The 22,212-nt window shown below is 39.7% G+C and overlaps 1 protein-coding gene across 2 annotated transcripts in view; it reads left to right on the top strand.

Annotated features, from left to right (window-relative positions):
- Positions 1-22,212, top strand: part of IQGAP1 (IQ motif containing GTPase activating protein 1) — a 55,611-nt gene that overhangs the window by 5,510 nt on the left and 27,889 nt on the right. For both annotated transcript variants that reach the window (XM_008637222.2, XM_017738078.1), the window contains exons 3-14: positions 11,155-11,311; positions 11,680-11,757; positions 13,355-13,431; positions 14,807-14,874; positions 15,918-16,031; positions 16,426-16,604; positions 17,255-17,345; positions 17,853-18,016; positions 19,090-19,174; positions 20,158-20,321; positions 20,692-20,852; positions 21,368-21,492. In XM_008637222.2, the coding sequence (XP_008635444.1) occupies positions 11,155-11,311; positions 11,680-11,757; positions 13,355-13,431; positions 14,807-14,874; positions 15,918-16,031; positions 16,426-16,604; positions 17,255-17,345; positions 17,853-18,016; positions 19,090-19,174; positions 20,158-20,321; positions 20,692-20,852; positions 21,368-21,492 (1,463 nt within the window). The remainder of the gene's footprint in view (positions 1-11,154; positions 11,312-11,679; positions 11,758-13,354; positions 13,432-14,806; positions 14,875-15,917; positions 16,032-16,425; positions 16,605-17,254; positions 17,346-17,852; positions 18,017-19,089; positions 19,175-20,157; positions 20,322-20,691; positions 20,853-21,367; positions 21,493-22,212) is intronic.

The following is a 22,212-nucleotide window of genomic DNA, read 5'->3' as shown; positions in this document are numbered from 1 at the left end:
AGATTTTCCTGATTTTTGTTTGAAATATTAAAATAACTTTTATCTTATTGTCTTCCAGCATGTGTGTAGCTTTTGTGTTATCTCCATGTTTAATAAGCATATAAACATACGTATATCTTCATTCAGACAATTAATTGAAAGTATGATCAGAACATGGTAGATGCTGTATATCTGCTGTTGAAGGAAAAAGGACTGGCATTAAAAATTAATACATGAAGTCTTATTTTTGCTATTTTAAAAATATTTGGCAAAGATTAAATCCTATATGCTGTACATGAAGCATAGGAATGAGACATACATAAATACATGTTCAGCATAGCCGAGAGCGTGTTTTGTCATGGCTCACCGAATACTTAAGTCTCCCTTTGTCCTTCAAAAGATGATATAGGTTAAGAGACAGAAAATTTTCCCTGGCTGGGTGGTGAATTTTGTATAAATCTGTGTAATTCTTCCTTAGCAAGACAGACATGTTCAGCTATAGTGACTTTACTGAGAAGAAAGTACTGAGTTTGTACAAGTTTACCACTGCAGAATATAAAGGATTTATTTCCAGGACTTTAATTTTATCAAGAATTATTATATTTATTTTTGAAGGGTCGGGGAGCACTCAGTTTATACTGTAGTCCTTTAGGTGCTTTATGAGGATGATCACTATTATAAGTTCACAAAGACTGCTTAGTTACTAGTAGATAATTTTCCTTTCATGCGGACTTGAATGAAATTTGAAGTAGTCAGTAAGATCTGACTGTGTTTCAAAGTAACTCTTTCCCTTTGAATCCAAAGTTTTTAGCAGCAAATGCTGGGCAAACAGGGAGAGATGAGTTGCACTGTAGTAACTGTCCAAGCTTGATGGAGTCCCACATCCTTCACTTGTGGACTCCTCCTGTCATCGGCCTTGGAGTAAATGCTTGAGGAGGTGCTGATTCTCTCTTGAATTCCATACCTAGATTTGCAAAAAAAAAAACTCAGGCAAAAATACGTTCCACAGTTACAGCTTTAGTATTTTCATTAAGCTCTTGCTTAATCATGGGGACTTATTCTTTAAATAAATCAGCTTTGACTCTGAAGTTCTTAGTGATGTTGTCTCTTCTTCTGAGTGTTGTCTTGATATTGATGAGGTTGAGCAGCTGGGCATTTGATTTTTGCCACACCTTGTCAGAAAAAAAGGAAGTTTTCACTCTTGTCTCCGGGTGAGCCTTGAGATGTTTCAAACAATGCCCAGTGGTTACCAGTAAGTTTTGTAAAGAATGAAGCAACAGCTGTGTTGCTCAAAATGCAAGCAGTGGTGTACAGCCTTCGCTGTATCCACCTTGGCAGTTGGAGCAGTAATTTTTCAAGTGGAAGGTCTGCTTGGAGAGCCTCAACCCTATCCACCCCATAACCCATGTTTGCTTAGTGGTTTACAGGCTATTCATGTATATGTGAGTGGGAGTTCCTGATTCCTAAGGCTATATCACTTAACATAAGAGTTAAAGATTAAATGGCCAGGAGGGGAGCAGACTTCTTAGTTTAATAATTAAGATACACCAGGGAAAGCAAAGGCTCGAGTTCATTGTCTGCTCCAGGAATTTTTTTTCCTTACTGAGAAGTTATTTTGTAAATTGCCCTTTGAGTTTTATTTATTACTACTGGTGCAGTCTAGAAGAAGGCTTTTGGGTGCATTGTTGGTAAGGAGTTTATTTAACAGGATCAATTAAACAAGAACTATAAGAGATCAGTGTGTTTGAAATTAATGCCCTTGATCTGAGATTTTCTGTATTTGACATCTTTGCCAGTAGTGTAACTAAGATACAGCATCTGAATTAGATAGTGTGGTATTTTGCTTGTGCTGTTGATTACAGTCCCTCTGAGCTGTGGGAGGGCTAATAATCTTTCTTCACGGTGAGAGAATGTCAGATTGGAAGTTACATCTCTAAGGAGGAGGACCTAAGAGCAGAGGAAGGTAGCTGGTGCACCCCATATCACACTCAGAAGCTGAAAAGGTGAACGTTGTAAAGTTGATGGTAGCCAAGGGAGGGTGGGAGGCAGCTGAAGAACAACACTACTGTTGTTGTACTCCCTTCCTCTTTCCCATAATCATGTTATATTATTACAGTACAATATTGCATTCAAACACTGTAGTTTATATTAATTTTTTTTTCCTATAACATAAAGGCACCTAAAATCATGTGATTAACAGCATGCTGATTTGCATTGCATCAGCACTGTCAGAGGCTTGCTATCCCTTTAACCGAGCAACAGATATGGAATCTAGAAGCAAAGTGGGTTTTTTTAAAATATTAGAAGAAGGTAAGATGAAAATTGGCTAGCACCTAACTTTGTACTGAAATAAAAAATTTAGAAAAGTTTGAATTTCTGAACTGTCTGATGTGACAGCCGATGTGCAGTAACTTTTAGTATTTCCATACTCAATTTATGGCAATTTATAACTGTTTGCAGGACCTGTCTACTAATGAGCATACATCAGAAACATTATCAGAGGAATCATTTGTACTTATTTAATGGTATTCCAGCACGTTGTTTGGTTGGTTTTTTTTCACTGTCACTGTTGTTCTATTGTTATTTAGTAGTTTTTTATTTCAGTTAATAATGTGCAACAGTCTTGTGAAACAGGAATTAATTCTTGCTAGTTGGAGAAAGGGAGGCAAAGTGTAACTAAGTTGCTCAAGATTGTGAAAGACTGAAATGAAATTTGGAGTTAAAATGAAGATTGTGAATAGAGGGATTACTCTACTATGTGTGGGCCAGATGCCTCATTCTTGAATAAAAATGGCTTTACTAATAAGTGTTGTTTAATACTTCAAGTTTTCTTTTTCGTGTTCTCTTTTATTTCATTTGTTTGGATTGCTTTGCTTTTTTTTTTCCCCTGTCTCCAAATCACAGCAGTTTAGTAGAAAAGCTGTGGCAGTGCAGATAAAACTGTAAGAGTATACTCTGTTCTGTTGTCAGCTCATGCTCACAGAAGGGTAAGGGTATATTTATCTCAAATAGAACCAGCCCGAGAGACCTAAATTTTGTTGTCCTTATCTAGAAGTCAGGGTGTTTTACTATAATATTCTTCATCGGTGTTTCCAGTTGTAGATTGGGTCAGGTACTGGTTTTGGGTTGGTTGTTTGGATTGGTTTTTCGTGTATGTTGTTTTGTGGTGGTTTTTTTTTGCTTTCTGCTTCTCTCAGATACAACGCAAGTCCCGTGTTAGATTGTAATCCAGGAGTATTCATAGATAATATTTTATTATCACTAGTTGTAAGTTGAAGTAACTTCTGCTTAGCTCTTACCACTTTATTTGGGCTTTTATCAGCTCCTGTTTGGACTTGAGGTATTTCTCTACAGATCCTGTACTGTTTCGTTGATGATCTCATGCAGTTGGCAGGGAGTGGCTGTCTGGGCTGGAAGTGTCTTGGAATGCACATTCAGAACTGTATTTTTCTGAAAAATGGGTGGAGAGAGGTACAGAAAGGACAGTGGTGGAGTACCACCATCTTTGCCTCACTTTGGATACTTTTTTTATGACTCACTGGAAATAGTAATGAAAGGCAGGCCAGGAAGAAAGAAACAACTGTTTGTTCAGAGACCAGGATTTTTCTTTTTGGATGGTGCTTTCTGAAGGAGTACTGTGTGTAATGTAAGGAGAGAGCAACCCAAAATAACCAAAGCAAATAGATGTCACTAGCGGTTCTTGGCTATTGCATACTGTGGAGTGCTTCTTAATAACCCTTATTTACAAGAAATCAGGTTGGTCTTGAGGTATAATAATGTCAGTGGTTTTGTAGCTTCCAAGCATTTAGGCCTATTTAGTTTCTAATGCTAAGTGATTGAGGCAATTAGCTTGAAAAAGATTTCTGTGTGTTTGATAATTAAGTTCCCCTTGACTGTGGGCTTGGTACTCATCTGAGAGCTCTCCAGGACAAATGGCAAATCTTTTTGGCAAACATGGCAAATGCAGTAGTATCCTCATCAGCAAGAGCAGCTAAGGGAATTTTACAGGTTGTTGGCAGTGTTTGCAAGGGAGCAAAGAGGAGCCTCATATTTACTTTTAAGGAGGCGGGGAGTGGTGGAGGGAAAGATTTAAATGCCAAAGTATCAGTATCCTCTTTGGTTCGGCTGCATGTTGCCAGGAGGAGTACATCAATCACTGGAAAAATCTGGCCTGTGTTACTCACTAATTTTTTGCTCTTTTGTGTCTTTGAACTGAACATGTCTGTGTGGATAATGAGAATGTTCTGGAACCTTTTAGCAGTAGGCAGTACTTGTTTTCCTAGCTCTCCACCTGAGAGACTGTGTCTCTTCCTGTACAAACCTTACTGAAAGGCATTTAAATATCCACCTAATTTTCTAGAGGAGAGCACACCTGATGTGATAAATTTATTTTACTTTGCTGTTGTTACCTCTCGGAGAGATCTTTCATCTTCTGAGGTGATTCCTTGATTTGTTTAGAGTTGGTAGAACGAGTTATTTTAAAGAGAAGTTTTTGTTGGTTTTTTTTCCATGGCTGTCTAATGCCCTTGTTCAGGTGAACTGGATGAAGAGCTGAGGTGGTCTTCCAAGTTTTCTCTTCTTAACCATCTGTGAGAATGCTTGCCAAGTCTACATTTGTTCCTGCACTAAAAATATTTGAGATTGCTTCTACATACAAATGATCTGCTGGAGTATGAGAATCCTCATCTTTCAAAAAAATTAATAGTATGGTTAGTCCAAAGACTGCCATACCTGTGGTGTTGGCAGTAAGGAGCAGTGAAAAAGCCTTTAAGCCATAGTACATTCTTTCAGATGGCTTATGCAGACACTGTTGGGGGGTAAAAAAAGGTGCTGCCCTTTTGCTCTGACCACTTTTTCCTGTGCTGGCCTGCTGCAGTGGCTATGCATCTTTTCCTTGGTACACCTGTGGGGAATTGCACTAGAAGGGCTAAATGATCATGAACAGAAGCATCTAGGTGTGAAGGCACCACATGCAGCAGTTGGAATGACTTGTCTTTAGAAATGCCTGGATTAGCTGCTAGTCATCCAGATCCCAGCAAGTTTGCATTCGGTTTCACCTGACCCCCCTTTGAAGGCAGAGCACAGTGAACAAATGCTGGTGAATCATGGAGGTGGTACCAGACAGAGAGAGTCATTGCTGTTCACAATCAGAGGGTGGGAAAAGGCTTATCCTTATCTGTAACACATAAATTCTGCGTGTGGTTGCCAACTGAGAAAGTGCCCAGGAGATGTGAGGAGAACTGGATGACTGGTCACCCACCATGTCAGGGCAACAAGTGTAATGGCCCACTCCTGGGTGGACAGCTTGAATGTCCTTTTCCTGCTTGATTGATTGCAGGACAGACTTCTTGGGCACCAGTTACTTTCTGATGCTTGTGAGTATAAGGTAGAGTGAAACCTTGGGGTGGGTGTTTCAGTTTTTATGTCCAAATACAAATCAGCTTCCCCCTTTGACAAGGTCTGGCAGATTTTGCTGTGGTGTTGGAACATGAGTGTAACTACATTTCCTGACTGTCTACCACATATAGGTTCAATAGATACTGGCTTTAGACCAAGGTTGAAGGCAAGAGCTTTTTCTTTTCTGGGGCAAGTGACAAAGATTTAAATTTCTATTTCAGCTTGTTAGATTTTTCAAAGCTATCTGAGTTGAAAATGAAATTAAGAATGAAGCTTTTGGTAGAGAAATAGAGGATTATAGACCAAAGAGCAGTCAAAATGTGTTTTAGTAAACACATCTTGCTCAGTAGAATAATTCAAATTACAATCCTGATAGTTTTATGGTGGTTACTGGTGCAATTTTAGTGGTTTTAAAGATACCTGGCAATGTGTCATACTGATATGAACAAAGTGCTGAATATTAACAAGTGTGATTTCAGATTTACCTGCTTTGGAAGACTTAAAGCGAGTGATCTTGAACATTGTATCTCTTGATGATGATCATGTTTCCCAGGATGTTGACTGTTACACTACTGTGAAAGCATTCCTGTGCTTCTCTTCCTCCCACCCTTCCCTGACATGTGATTATGATCTTTGAAGAGTGGAATTCTAAATAAGTATTGTTGGTACCTTCCTTTAGATTGGACACCTGCTGTCTGGAATGTGCTGGTGTCCCTTAGTCTTCTTTTGTGACCCTTGTTTCTGTAGGATGAGTTCTCAGGCAAAAGATGATAATGTTTGAAATTGTGTCAGTGCCAGGTGCTAGACAAGATGGGCCAAAAACATTGATGTGTTATGCAAATATGGACCCTGAGGGTGAGCAAATCCATTGGGGAGTTAGGGAAAGGGAGACAGTTTTTCTTTCTTGAGGTTTTGTTGTTCTGAGTGGAACACTTGATATTCTGAAAGTCATTCTGTGACATAATTTGTCATTTTTGTAGTAGGAAGCATTGTGTAGCAGGCTAGCATTGTTCACTGTCTCATTTCCAGCTTCTGACTGATGGGTATACTGTGATCACTGAAACTCTGTTTGGCAGAGAGTTTTGACCTCTTGTATGTTTTCTGCCATCTGCAAGATTCTTGCCAAATTCTCCTGCTACGGCAGCCACATGAATAAGATGCTATCACAAACTATTACTTAAGGAGGTTTATATTATTTACTGTATGTCAGAAATCCTGTGAAACAAGCTACTTGCCACCTAAATCAACGTAGTTTTCAACACAGGGAGAGGCTGATCACTTTACAGGTCCTTCTTGTTCAAAATGTAGTTGTCCTGGAATTGTGAAACCAGCTAATTAACTACCAAAAACTGAAGCATGTGAATATTTTTGCGTCTTTACTGCTGCAGGTTTTCATATTGACTTTGGCAGATCAAGAGCAAATTTTCCATTTATTTTCTTGTGGGCAAAACTATTATATGTTTTGGGTTGGTTTTTTGTTTGTTTGTTGTTTGGTTTTTTTGTTTGTTTTTTTTTTTGAGCCTGGACTGGACAACTTTAGGAACTTTTGCATCAGCACTGTGATGTTTGACAGAGTTAGACCACAAAGGTATCCAGTGTTGATTTTCTTGATGCTCTAGGCACTTTAAAGTGCACAAAAATGACCTAGTTTCAAGAATTTGTAACCACAGCGTGAGCACGCATATGGAAATCCCATGTTGAAGATGTGTTTGAAGAATGTAATTTTGGGCAAACAGCCTGCTTATTTCATGGTTGTGAGATGTTTAAGGCAATCTAGGTCTGTTGGTAAAGCACAGGTTTAGGCAGGCTCGTTTTTCTAATTAAAAGACGTTGGTATGGCATACGGTGTTACAAAGACTGGAGACTAACAGTCCTGTGCGCCTGGAAAGAGCGTTAAACTCTATGCCTCTCCAGACCTCATTCAGGAGGAAACAGAGCATACGCTCCTTGAAGAAGGAGATGGCAACCTTCTGCAATGTAGTTGGTAGGGGAATGCTAGAAGCAAGGAAGGAGTGCTGTGGCACTGACATGCTTGCAAAGAGAAGACTTGCATGATTCTGTCTGATGATCAAGAACTCTGTGGCCAGTGCTCTTAAACTAGCAGCTCAGAAATTTACATGGAAGTTCTGTTTGCAGCTTTCCTGCTAATGAAACTGGTGAGGTGTGCAGTAAGCAGAATGTGATGTGGTCCTGTGGACAACTGAGCTTCAGCCAACGGTGTTGGTACCAGACTCTGATACTAATGGTACCAGTTATTCTTCAGCATGATGTATCAAGGTTCCACAGTTTAGTGGAAGTGACCACCAGGTGCAGACTCAGATGGTGTGTTGGGCCACTGTGTCGCCTTGGAGTTGAAAAATGTCACTGGCTAGGTCTGTGTGAAAAAGGAAAGGCCATTGTATTGGAACTGTAGGACAGTTGAAGGCTAGAAAATGTTATTTATATTTCTGGCCCCTGCAAATAATTTGTTTTGCCTGGAAATTACTTCTACTTAATGATGACCAAAAAGTGAGCTTTCCTCATTGGTGGATAAAATCACTTTTTTTCCAACTATTGATGCCTTCTGTATTTTGTGTGCCGTGCTCTGGGGTTTTTTTGTGCTGGAACATACTGCACGGTAGTCCTGTCATGAAATGAGCAGCCTTTCTTAGAGCCTTTGTCCATTTTTTAAATTTTCTGCTCTAATATTTTTGTTTATTCAATTGGATATTCTTGCAACAGTTTCTGGAGAGACGGATTGCTAGTTCTACTTCTTCAGGCTTGTCTATAATCAGTCTGAGAGGAAAAGAGTGACTTTTAATTTCTTTTCCACACTATTTCCATTGTCTCAGGGTTAGCCAGACTCAACATTTTCACAAGTGAAAGAGCAACAGGTATGCCATATGATCAGTGTTAAGTTTTTGCTGTGTCTAAACTCCAGTTCTGGTTGAAATATGCCTATGATACTTTTCAAACATAGGACACATTTGTGTAACTTGTCACAATCCTCAATAATTCCGTATTGTGGGAGAATAAAAAAGTTGACAGTTGAGATGACTGATGTTAAGTTTTTCCAGTCCTTGGTAGTGGAGCAGTGTTTGCTTTGAAAGCTTGAAGACAACATTACTTGAGAGACTGGGGCTGCCCAGCGGTACCTGATGCTACATTTTTATTGTCATGTCTTGTCAGGAAGGCCTGGCTCTAAATTGCAGGTGATGGTAGTAGCTGCATGTAGGTATTCAAGAACCTTTTCTTAAGAGGGGGATTTTGTAACAGTATGACTAACTGATTGGAAAGGTGCCATTACTACTTTAATTAGAGTTAGCTTCAGTAAAATTTTAAGTCCAATGTTATCTATTCAGTCATGTGATGAAACTTGATTGAAAAAATAATTCTGGGTTAAACATTTTTTTTCTGTACTGGTGAGGGGGAGGGAGCATAGTGGAAACAACCGAAGTAGCAGAAAAGAATTGAAAGTTCCTGTGAAAAGCTTATTGATGGCATATTGTTCTAATGCCTAATGTCTAAAAGGAGTAGAGGTTGTTGCCCATCAGCCAGGTTCCCTGTTCATTGAGAAATGCATTCATCTTGTTCATCTGGAAATTCCACATTTACTTCTGTATTTTAAGGATGACAGGTGTTAATTTTAATACAAGTATGTGAGCTTTTAAATATAAAAGGTACTGGATGATGTTTTCTGAAAACACAGCTTTGTCCTCTGGCTTAGCAAATGGTTAAGCAATGCCACACCAAGGGGGAACATTACTGTATGTAAATTGCTCTAGCTTTGTAGTTACATTAACACCCACTTAGGACCTGTTGAAACAGGTATGAGTACATTGAAATGGCTTATGTTCTAATTATGGGCCATTTATCTTTCTGTATGGAGATAGACAGCTCACTGCCTCTGTGTCCTTCCATAAGGTACTAATTAAATAGTTTGGTCACATTTCCCTTCTACTTCCATTTTAGGTCTTCTAGTCTGAAGGAAGTGGGTGTTTTTGGGTTTTTTTTGTTTTCCCAGTAAGGTAGTTGGGAAGGTATTGTGCAAACTGTTGCTGTGATTTGGACTCTTCCAGTGTCTGAGTAGCTCCGTGTCCTTTCAGGAATCTTTGGTTGGGCATGCAAGGGTATCTTTTTGAACTTATGTCGTGTTTATTACGTATTCAGTTAGGGTGTGCATTTTTCTAGAGCTCAATATTCAAGAGCGACTAAGGTTTTTGAGAGGAAAGCAGCAAAATCTGGGAAAACAGTAGTTTTAAGAAGAACTGAGTTTCTTTTTGTAGCTTATGTACAGATGTTGGCCAGGTGTTCCCAGAAACATTTTCTTCCTGGTAAACACTACTCCTTATTGCTTTTCCAGGTCCCGCTTTGGGCTGCAAGCCGCGCCCTCTCCCCCCCCACCCCCTTCCTTTTCTTGGGTTCAGGCTGCAGTCCACAGTGCACTGGTGTCTCATTTGGGATTTAAAGTGCACTGGGTTGAAGCAGGATCATCTACTTGCTTATGTTTCAGATCAGTGCCAGTAATGTGGGCTTATCCTCCCTGTGAGCCAAATTACGAGACTTGTTTACGTTACACTGTCAGCTCTGTTTTATAGTATGGACTGATGCTATTCTGGGCCCCTATTGTCTTGAAAGCCACCTTTCTGTGATCTTAATTCATCCAAGGCTCATCTGTCCTGTAAGAGCTTTAGAGTTAAGCTGCAAGTAAGGCATGATCTGAGTAAGACGCGTTAGAAAGTGGCCTGTGGTTGTGCAGGTCCCTTTTTTAGAGCCCAGAACAGCCAGGTAGCATGTCATCTTTAGGAGAAATTGTAGCTGAGCTTGCAGTTTACAGCCTCCAGTAGCTTGTACAGAAGAAATATCGAGGTGTACCTCTGTTTTGAGAACAGTGATTTTTCAAAATGTTTTGCTGTAGTCTTTATTTTTGTCATGAGGTCCATGATACCATTAAATGAGATGGAAGGCAACAAGGGAAGATGAGTTATGAGGAGAGGAATGCCTGTTCCATGTTTTTTCTCCTGTTCTTGAAATGTATAGTAGGGTGGGAGAAGATATATAGGAAGATAGACTTGAGAACAACATCACCAACTGAAAGAGGGTAGGGTTAGATTAGATATTAGGAAAAAATTCTTCACTCTGTGTGTGTTGAGGCACTGGAACAGGTTGCCCAGAGAAACTGTGGCTTGTCCTATCCCTGTAAGTGTTTGGGAACAGGCTTGGATGGAGTTCTGAGCAACCTGCTCTACTGGAAGGTGTCCCTGCTCATGGCAGAGGGTTGGAATGAGATAGGCTTTGAGGTTCTCTCTGACCCAAACCATTCTATGATTCTGTGAACATTGTAAGGGCTCTCTGTGAGATCATTTAAAAGAGCTTGGTAAGCAGCACAAAGTCATGAAATAACTAGTAAATACTTAAGGAGAGTAAAGAAATGCTTGTGAGATAAACCTGTACAAGGGGAAGACTTCAGTTAAAAGGACAGGATGGCCGCTATGTCTAGACCGGTACAAGCTAAGTCATGGGCTGAAGGAGAAACATGAATGAGACAGTGTCTTAATTACTTTTGAAACTCTGGCTGGTGAACTCTGTACTTCTCCTTAATATTTTGTCAGAAGTGTTGCCAACTAGCATTTTAATGATGCAGACTCTGTGGTAGTGTTATATCTGTTTTCAGCCTCTAGTGCTAAGTGAATACTATGCTTGAGTATGACAGCAGCAGCAGCATGAGACTTGTTTGGCATGGGGTTGTGTTCACAAATTGGAAATACACTCATGTGACCATTGTTCTTGCACTTCCAGATGGATGGAGGCCTGTTTGAATGAGGAGCTGCCTGCTACAACAGAGCTGGAAGAAGGATTGAGAAATGGAGTCTACCTGGCGAAACTTGGAAACTTTTTCTCCCCTAAAGTGGTTTCTGTGAAGAAAATCTATGATAGGGAACAGACTAGGTATAAGGTGAGTGCTGTTGACCATGGATACTTCTTTAGATAGACATCTAAAATGGGAATATGTACACATGGAGGTACTGTGAGAAAATAAGCAGAAGGTTAATTCATATTAACCTGAGAAACTCTGCCTTCACTCTAGAACAATGGTTAAATGAGAGGGTGGGTGGACTCTTAGCTTTATATCTAGGCTTGCACTTAGGTGAAATAATTTGTCATAAACAGTCGATATAAGCATATATAGAAGACTTCTGACTTCTTTCCTGCAGAAGTGCTGTTTTCACTCTCTGTGTTAATGAACCTCCCTGCTGTTCTTGACAGCTGTGGTATTTTGTTTCTTACTGCCCTCCCTCTTGTTTCTGCCAATTTTTGTTTCAGGCAACTGGTCTCCACTTCCGACACACAGATAATGTAATCCAGTGGCTGAATGCCATGTCTGAGATTGGTCTCCCCAAGGTAACTTCTGTCTTGTGCATCCAAATAAATAAATAATCTCAGAAAAGCTTTGCGTTCCGTGGAAGCATTTGCTGTTACAAAAAAATGAGCGCAGTTACTCTAGTTAATTCTTAGATTTCTAGATTTGTGTACCTATAGAAACTCTCTCCTAAAACTTACTGAAAGATTTCATTTTGCTACACATGTGAGAATGACCAAGAGAAAAATAATTTATCCTTTTGTACCATATATCCCTAATATTAATTATCTTGCATAATATCTGCATTACATCATTCTTGCCATGCATTCTTTTGAGCAGTATCCGGGCTACAGTTCGATTGTGGAAGTTTTTTTAGAAATCAATGCTAAAAGTAGCAGCACAGCAGAAAATACTGTGTTCTCCGTTTCTTCAGATTTTCCTTTGAAATTTTCACGTCGACTTGAAGTGTTCCTGGTGTAGCTTAATCAAATATAAATTATTGACTTGACCAGAGAAATGGCCTGATAAACTTCTCTGGGCTAATTTCATGCCTGAAAATATATGTAACTGTGGTAGTGTTGGGCTGATAGTCAAGTTTTTTTGTAGCTGTGTTATGCATAGTCTTACCAAAACTGGCATTGTGTAGTTTAATCTGATGTAGGTTTTCTTTGCACATGAGCTTGCAAATTGAATTCAGTTTTGGAAAAGCTGGGATCTATGATGATCTTACAGAAACACATTTGGGATTAAGAAATACTGAAATCTGCTGTTAGGGTGGTTAGGTGAAAAGAAATGAGGAAGGATTTAGACAGAGAGATGTGAAGTGCCAGGTATGAGGTAAGATTTTCAGATGTAAGTAAAGTTTGGGTGGAAGTAAATGTGTGAGAAGATGTTAAAGAAACTGGGCTGGGGTTCAGTACATTTACAAGAGATACTGGTGCTTTTAAGTATTTTCCCATGCAGAACAGCCAGGGAACTGATCCTGGGGGAATTGAGGGTTGTTCAGTTGCTCTTGCCTTTACAGAAAGAGCAATCCTGTTTTGTGCTCATAGGCAACAGCGAGGAACCTTCAAATAACTGGAAAATAACATCCTTTGTCAGTACTTCTGAAATAATTGAAACTTCAGTATCAACCTCTTTTGTTAAACTTCGAAGAGCTTTGTGTTTGAGACTGAAAGCTCTTGGGTCCAGCTAACTGAAAATATAGTATGCAGAGCACCTCAGTGCTGGTTTGGGTTTCCATTTGAAACTGTCTCTTCTCTTGTTTCTCAACTGCATTTAATCCAAACAAAATTCTCTTTTCTCTCTTCTTCTGTAAGTCTTTTCTTCATCCTTTGGCTTTCACCAAAGTCCTCGCTAATACCTCATGACCCAGTATCTTGGTGCACACACAAAAGAAAGGTTCTACCCATTCATGTATGTGGAACTTGGCAGGAAAATGGGAGCTCTGGTTTGGGTATTAGAAACAAAAGGAAGGATTGACATTTCAAGCAGGAGAAACATTGGTCCAGGGCAGAGAAGCTTGAAGAGTTTTGTTCTGTGAGCTGTTTCTCTAGTGCAGTGTGGAAGAATTGGGCTGATGTGATTTAGCTGTATAGAGTGAGTACAATTCAGACTGCTACTTTGTTTTATCTTTAGATATTCTACCCAGAAACAACAGATATCTATGATCGCAAGAACATGCCACGCTGTATCTATTGTATTCATGCACTCAGGTAAGGAATACTGGACAGAAATCTGATTGCTTCTGAAATCTTTCTGCGAAGCTGAAAGACATCAGGAGAGAGAGCTGAACTGAAGGCTAGATGAGGGCAAATTTTCTAGCACAACAAACTCATCAGATCAGAGCAAAGATCCATGAAGCCAATATTTTGCCTTGGGCAGTGGCCAGATCAGATTCTGAAGGAAAAAGAACAGCTCAAGTATATTGCGATTACTACCTTTTCATTCCAATTCCTGCCCTCTCTGCTGTCTGAGGGACATTCTTTAACCAAGAAAATAGTAAGGCACTGGCACAGATTGCTCAGAGAAGCTTTGGCTGTCCCATCCCTGGAAGTGTTCAAGGCCAGGTTGGACAGGGCTTGGAGCAGCTTGGGACAGTGGAAGGTGTCTCTGCCTGTGGCAGCGGGTGAGTTGGAACTATGTGATCTTTAAGGTCCCTTCCAACCCAAGCCTTTCTGTGATTCTGTGATCTCTGTTGCGGTAGCACGACAGGCAAAATGTAGAGGAGTTGCTTTTCTTTTTCTAGTCCCATCTGTACTCAGCTGTATGGGTTCATCCCTCCTTTGTAGCAGTTCCGTTTCTCATCAGGCTGCAGGTGAATACGTTAACCCGATTTTAGTAAGCCAAATCAGCCTAGTGAATACTTCACAGTTGGTGATGCCACACCTGCAGTCCTATGTCCAGTTCTGGGGTCTCCAGCATAAGAGAGACACAAACATGCTGGAGAGAGTTGAAGGAAGGGTCAATAAGATGATTAATGGACTAGAGGATCTCTCCTATCAGGATGGGCCGAGGCAGTTGGGACTATTCAGCCTAGATAACATATAGTGCTCTGGGAATGTCAACAATGTGTGCAACTCTCTGAAGGGAGGATGCAAAGGAGATGTGAAGCCAGGCTCTTTTCAGGGATGTCCCGTGATGTGACAAGAGGTAAATGGCATAATCTGAACCACAGAAGGGTCCCTCTTAACATCAGGAAATTCTTCATTTGGTGTGATAGTGACCAAGGAGTGGCACAGGTTGCTCTGAAATGTAGGGTCTGCACTGTTGGTGATCCTCAAGAGCCATCTGGACATGATCCTGGGGAACTTGATCCTTTGTGACCTGGTTTGAAAAGGGAGCTTGAACAAGACAAACTTGAAAGTGTCCTTCTAGCCTCAACCATTCTGTAATTCTGTGAAGGCTTCATAGTGGTGGGCCAGTTACGTTCAGTTGAGGGGGGAAGAGAGGAGTCAGCTCACTCTTGGTGATTATCGGCTGTTATATTGGCTTACCTGTCCCTGAATCTATATCTCCTAAAATTGTATCCTTGTCAGAACCACAACAAAATATGACTAGTTTTAATTATTTGCTTGTTTTCTTTTCTAGCCTGTACCTTTTTAAACTGGGTCTTGCCCCCCAGATTCAGGATTTATATGGCAAGGTAGACTTCACAGGTAAAAAAACCCCAACACTCATGTATGCTGCCTTTATCTCATACTCTACTAGATCAGTTGTTGAACCCTTGTTTAGGTCAATTAAAGGATTGTTACTGTTAATATCCCATATGCAAATAAAATTATAAATTAATGGCTGTGAGGAGTTTTAGTAATTTTAGAGGAGGTTTCATTTGCCAGCTTCTGAGCCAGTCAGTCATCAGTTCACTAATCATTTACTTTCACAAGTAACAGTGTCTTAACTCTTTTGTCACTGTTTTAAGATGCTTAAGCCTTGCATCCATCTCCTTGGGAGAGTTTTCAGTTTGGAACTTGGTACGTGGTTCTGACCTCCTGTGACAGTTCAGAGGTGCCATCAGCTGAAGAAGTGTTTGCCAGCTGATCTGCTGCAGGAGATGCTAGCACAAAGTAGTGTGTCCACATGCCTCCTCAAAGTTTCACTTCCTTAATTTTGCTGAAGTGTCAAATTCTGTGTTTTGCATTAGTGAGGCTCTTGCCTGAGGGCACACATCTGAGTTAAAAGGTGTATAAACTTTATTTCCCTGCAAATTGGCTGTTGATTATACCTATAAAATGCTAAACTATTAACTGTCTTTTAGAGTTGTATGACTTAGCAACCACTTGTCTTGAGGCACTCCATTCGCTTCTCTCAGTGTAGTCTGACTGGGGGGAAAAAGAAAATCTTAAATTGTACTGCCTGTACATTTTCCTGACCTGGCATTTTCCTGGCAACCACAGTTGAAGTACCTCAGAATGGAGTTTGTTTCCAGCTCCTCATGAGCGTTCTTGTGTTGTTTTCTAGTAAGAAAAACTATGGAATACTCCCATACGAGTTTCTGGGAGAAATGTAGATTTTAGGAAAGTGTGCAAAATGTCTTAGCATCTTCATTTCTTGTGTTTTACTTACTGAGTTATATTCAAAGTATTATTTAAATGATAATTGTCATCTCTTGTAGCTATCCTAATTTTTTTTTTAGCAGCAGTTAGTATAGCAGTGCTAATGAGTTCAAACCCATGGAGCACTGTTTTAATGTATGTTTCAGAGGAGGAAATCAGTAATATGAGGCTCGAACTGGAGAAGTATGGTATTCAGATGCCTGCCTTCAGCAAGATTGGGGGAATTCTTGCAAATGAACTTTCTGTGGATGAAGCTGCATGTAAGGAAAAATGGCATTTTGTTTGATTATTCAAATCAGCAGATCAGTTAAGTGTTGGTTTTAATGCTGCCTGTTTTTAAGTCTAGTACCGTCTTTCTGATTGGCCTTTTGGAAGACTGGGAAGATGTTTTTATTCTTTTCCCGTGTGTATTTTTCTTTTTTCTGGAGCACGATGATTCGACTACTTAAAGTATTGTAACTAGAAAGTAGGTTGCTATTTTTTTCAACAACTCAAAGCCATGATGGAATGAGAGATACTTTGATAATTCTTTTGCTTTCCAGTTAATTTCCAGATAATTTTTCTGCTTTTTCAAATAAGGGATTCTTGATTTCTTGATTTGTAACAGTGCTGTTTTGTCTGGGACTAACTGGCAGACTGTGGCTTGTTTTCCAGTGCATGCTGCTGTCATTGCCATTAATGAAGCAATTGACCATCAGGTTCCAGCTGACACTCTTACAGCAATGAAGAACCCTAATGCCATGCTAATAAATCTTGATGATCGACTGGAATCCACTTACCAAGCCACACTCTACAGAGCAAAGCAAGACAAGATGGAGAATGCTAAAAATAGGGTAGCTCAGTTCTTCTTTCAAACTATTTGCATGCATTGCTATTTTGTATTGCAGTGTAAACTGTGGGGAATTCACCGAATGTGTGTTTAAGTCCTGTATGTATAGTCTTAGGTGGATTTACTCCTTGTGGCTTTCTATTATGTTCCCCAGTGACCTGTCTTACTGTAGAAAACAGGCAAGAGTTAGCTGTGTTAGTCTGTTTAGCTGTCTGAAATACGGGTTGCATAGATGCAGAACTCCTGTCAGCATTTTTATGTTGGGAGCGCATTCTTCTATTTTCATACACTGTAGATATGTTTTTCTAACAATGAAATGATGAGCAAAACTGACTGTTGCTGGAATTGGTCCATGTTGCTTTAGAGCACTGTATAATGCATGCCTAGCTCTGTGTACTGCTTTCTATGTTCTGGAGCTCTAGAAAAGACAGCTCTTAGAAATAATATATTTCTAAGCTGTCTGTATCAGAGCTTGACTATAGTTACTTTAAATGTATTTATGTCTAGGGCTTCTTTTTGCATGTGTAGAGGTAGTGTATCTGTGGCCTATCGCAGCTCTATATGGGTAAATAGTTACCCATCCTGACCTTTTCAGTTAGAAGGTCTGTAAGGGAGAAGGAATTAGTAGAAACCCTGATTAGTTTTTGTCTTCAGATTGCCTCAGAAACTTCAGATAGTGAGAGAGATGTGTATGAAGAGCTTCTGACTCAAGCTGAGATTCAGGGAAACATCAACAAAGTGAACAGTAGGTATCATATTATATTAATAGTCTTACTTGGAAGAGTACTTCAAAATGAAACCTGTGTTCCTCTTTTTCTGTAATGCTGACAAAATTGTAAAGCAACTCCCCTGTTTTTGCGGGTTGTTTTACTGGTGGGATGTTTTGGTTTTTTTCAGTTGTGTGGTTTTGGTTTTGTTAGTTGGTTTTGGTCTTGTTAGTTGGTTTTGGTTTTGTTTTTTAGTCATTATTACTACATAGCTGTAAGCTTAATTCTCTCTGACTTCTGTTACCCTTCCTTTTGGAAATGGATTGTCCATGTTGCTGGGCCCTTCAGTTCTTCATCTTGAATAGTGCATGCCATTTCCAACCATTAGCCTGTTTTTCAAGTACTGCTTCATAATTGACTCTGAAAGTCTTCCTTTTGGATTACATACCTAACATGCTATCTATCAGGTCTAAGAGTATTTCTTTCTGTGCAGTAGGTTATGTAAACCATGGGACTTCGTCAAAACTCTGTTTTACTCTTGATAGCACATGCAGCCATATCAAGGATTGACCTGGCTTTGGAACAAGGAGATGCATTAGCACTGTATGAAGCTTTGGCAACACCAGCCCTGGGACTCCGAGGATTGCTACGAGAAAATTGTGACTGGTATTTCAAGCAGTTTTTGAGTGATAGGCAACAGAAACAAGAGGTATGGAAAAAGTGTAGATTACCCTGATTTGTGAGGTTTTTCCCCTGTTCCTGCCTTTCACCATACAACTGTGTGCTAATCACTTGATATATACCTGCATTACATTTTAGTGTTGGCTAGAAAAAGTCAGTGTTAAGAGATTGAAGCATTCAGTAAGCCTGTCTATTATTTAGGTTTTATCTTGCATGTGAAAGGCCAGTATAATGTTTGTATGTATGTGCACATAAAATTCACCAAACCTTAAACTACTAACTTGTATGTGGATAGAACTATTAAAATTAAGGTATGTCCTCCCTTGTTTCACTGTTGTCAGTGCCCAAATAATGTGGATATATGTGTTTTATAAATGCCTATGAGGTAAGCATGAACTCCTTTTCACTGTGGGGAGTACCATCATACACCACTTGCAGGCACGGTGCTTAGGGACATGGTTTAGTGGTGGGCTTGGCAGTATTAGGTGTATGGTTGGGCTCAATGGTCCTAAGGGTCTTTCTCAGCTTCAGTGATTCTGTGATTCTACCCAAGTTACTCACGCCCTCCTGCCTTCCTAGTTATACTCAGTCTCCATTTGTATTTGTGTAGTATCATATAGTCCAAGAAGTGTGTCTGTATAAGCCAAAGGTGCGTGTTGTCCATTTTGATGTTCTGCTAACTCTTTAGTTGCTCAGAGGAAAACTGCAACATTACATAATGGATTGTTTCATGGCAAACTGCACAATGGCTAATCTCACTCCAGCATGCAGCTCATGTACAGGGAGTTTTTTCCCACAAAACTGTGCCTTTTGTCTTAAATATTTTATCATTTTGGAAGCAGTCTTGCCTTTAATTGCTATGTTCACGGGACTGCACTTCTGATATAAACAAGATCAGGTTGTACAGATACATGGTCTTTCAGCACCTGAACTGAGAATCTGGTAAGTAATTTCTGATTTCCTTGTGTATATGGCATTCTTCATTTGCAGAAGCTATATAGTATTAGAGTGTTTTAAGTTGAAGTGGAGTATTTTTGTTGAGGTAATTGAAATGAGTAATGTAACATTGTTTCACCCTCACAGTTTCTGTTTTTTCTTTAGGCTGGCCTTACAGGTCCTCTGCAGAAGGAAGAGTTGCAGTTGGGAGTAGATGCTGCTAACAGGGCAGCACAACAGTACCAGCAAAGTAAGGATCAGCAGAAATTATTGCAGCAAAGTCACCATGGATGTGATCGAAAAAATGACGCAGCACAGTATTTGGGTCTATTATGAATGGTCATTATGAATGTTCTTTAAGTACTTTACAGCTGCTAAGAACATTAAAGAGAGATGGTTGCCTTAATTATTGCAGTGTCTTTTATCCAGCTTTTACAATGTAGCTGGAGATAACAGCATATAATTTGAATTAAGAAACATAGAATTTTTGCATCCACCTTAAATAACTTCTTTTTATAGAGCACTTGTATGAATTTTTGTGCTGTGGATCTGTGAAGAAAATCTGGATTGCTCCAGGAGATGTGAAAGATAGGTTTATCTGCTGATCATTCACACTGAGCTACAGAACCTTTTACGGTTCCTGAATATCAGGTAGCAAATAAAATGCAGATCATTTGCTGATTGATTTTTGGTAGATGCTTCTGAGACCACACAGAGCTCTGACTGTGCTGGAGCAATTCACTTTGTGATAGGTAGAAAGGAGATTACCAGAGATTTGAGGAGAGAGGATTTAGAATACAAGAGGAAAATAGTGAATGCTGAATTAAGTAGGCAGCTACCTTCAGAGTACCTTATTTGCTAGGCATGGATGTCCACATTTGTTTACCTGCTTGCGGTGTTTTAAGTTAGCCAGTGTGTACCCACTATGGAGTGCCTGTGTTACTGCCTTGAACAGGACAGAGGCAGAAAGGAAGAGAAAATTGGTATGATTCACCCATCCAAAAATTTGCAGTGAGGCTTCTTAGTACTGGATTATTGAAATGGTAAAACAGTCATTTGATAACCAGACAAAAAGGTGAACAAGTATTAAATATGAGCATTATGCATTTTAATTGTCTTCAGTAATGGAAGACTAAGGGTATTATTCTTTTTCTAGTTAAGTATTCGAGTAAAATAAAAGTGCTGTTATCAACTGTCTCCCTTCCTTATTCTTTATGCTCTTTGAATTTCTAGGACTGGCAGCAGTAGCCAAAATTAATTCAGCAATTCGAATGGGTGATGCTGAGAAGACTGTGGCAGAAATGATGAATCCAGAGGCCCAGTTACCAGAGGTTTATGCATTTGCTGCAGATCTTTACCAAAGGGAGCTGGCCACCTTACAGCAACAGAGCCCTGAAGTAAGTATCACCTTCTCTGTTATTTCTGGAAGTTGGCATGGGTCACTTGGTCTACCTTGTCTGTTTTCTTAAATGCATTCTTTGGAGCAAACCTGTCTTGAGTCTTCATAGAACCGCTTTGGTGTTCAGTCTGTTCTGATGTGGTTTAATCCTTAAATCTTGATCTAATTGGCCCTATAAGACTGTTCTTCAATCTCTTACTTGGTGCTCTAGCTTTGTTTATGATACTCATCTTTCTATTTTGTTGTTGTAAAGGTTGTCCCTTTGCCTTGTTACATGTCTGTTCTGACAGCTACTCTGTTGTTTTCTATGTGCAGCAGTAGTTTGTATGGAGCAAATAGAATTAATTTGTTGTCCTCTGTGTACGCAGGGTCACCTCACCCATCCAGAGCTATCTGTTGCTGTAGAGATGCTGTCTTCTGTGGCCCTGATTAACAGGGCTTTGGATTCAGGAGATACGAATACAGTGTGGAAACAATTGAGCAGTCCTGTCACAGGCCTTACAAACATTGAGGATGAGAACTCACAGAGGTGAATAATTCAAGGAATCATACCTGTTCTTGATGTTGCTTATATTCTGTGACTTCATGAATTTTCCTTCTCTTTAATTTTACATTATTTCTACATTATTTGTTACAGTATTGATTTAATCTCTGCTGCCTCTTGCATCTTGTTTTTGCAATTACTATTTCTTACTGGTCTGGTTCCCGTGCTGTCTCTCAATGCTTTCTCATGGGCTTCACATTAAAGCCATGCTGGAATACCATTAGGTTGTCGCTAGTACTTAAGCCAGCTCACCCAACATTTTCTTTGCCCTCATTCAGTGTTTCAGTGCTTTTCTCTGTTTGGCAGTTTTGTCTGTTTGAACCTACTTCACATTTGCGCTGACCATCCTCCACACAGCATTTCTCTTTCTCCCCATTTTCACTTTCAACCCTCCTGTTACCTCTCCCACTTTTGTAGAGTTCTCAATGCTGGATTTTGTGCTCCCTGACCAGCTTGTTGCAATGTGATGTTTACTGGGTTTGGGTTTTGTTTTCTGACAGATACATTGACGATTTGGTGAAGCTGAAAGCTCAAACAAGTGCAGAAGGAAATGAATTTATCACATGGAATGATATCCAGTCATGTGTTGATCATGTGAATAAAGTTGTGCATGAAGAACATGAAAGTGAGTTTTTCTGTTCAACTCATACTAGACTGATCGTAGCTTATAAGGAGTGCTAAAATTAGGTGTGTGTCAATACAAAAAGTTATTGACTTGTAGTTGTCACAACATCTTAGTTGTGGACAAGGCTGGGTGATCTGCAATATGAAAGTCTTGATTGCAGGACTGTTTGTTGATGGAGAGATCAGGTGTGTTTGTGGTATTGATGTCAGGATTTCAAAACTGTTCGTTAATCCTTCCTGTGTAAATTTCAACCCTTTTTGGATTGAGTATGTGTTGTCTGGTGTCAGTGTCTAGGATTAGTCTAGAATCTTCTCATTTTGCTTCAATTCCCCAAATTTAATGAAAGCTAGTATTACCAAAATCTCTTATTTAGTTGTGGCCTTGTCTTGGAGTGCTCCATCCTCCTTCCTAATTTGCTCTGTTCAGTAGAAGATACTATTCTTGGAAGTCTTATCCTTCTTTGACTGCAGATTTTTCCCTGTTCAGGTTTTCCTCTTCTTCCTTTTATTCCTTTTCCTTGAATCTGCATTGGTCTTTTTACCTTCCATTCCCCAGTTTAGTTCCCGGTATTTAGTTCCCTAATGGGAAGATGTGCAAAAACCCTCTGGAGTTTACAAGTGTCTAACACAGATCACTGATGAGACTCCAGCTCTCTGGGTGTGGGGACACTGATATTTGAGCTCTCATCATGACCATGCTTCTGCAGTTAATCCTTCAACT

This window comes from Corvus brachyrhynchos, unplaced genomic scaffold (genome assembly GCF_000691975.1).
Source record: "Corvus brachyrhynchos isolate BGI_N302 unplaced genomic scaffold, ASM69197v1 scaffold200, whole genome shotgun sequence".
Classification (NCBI taxonomy): Eukaryota; Metazoa; Chordata; class Aves; order Passeriformes; family Corvidae; genus Corvus; species Corvus brachyrhynchos.
The sequence above is the reverse complement of the archived record's forward strand: the minus strand, read 5'-3'. Positions and strand labels throughout refer to the sequence as shown.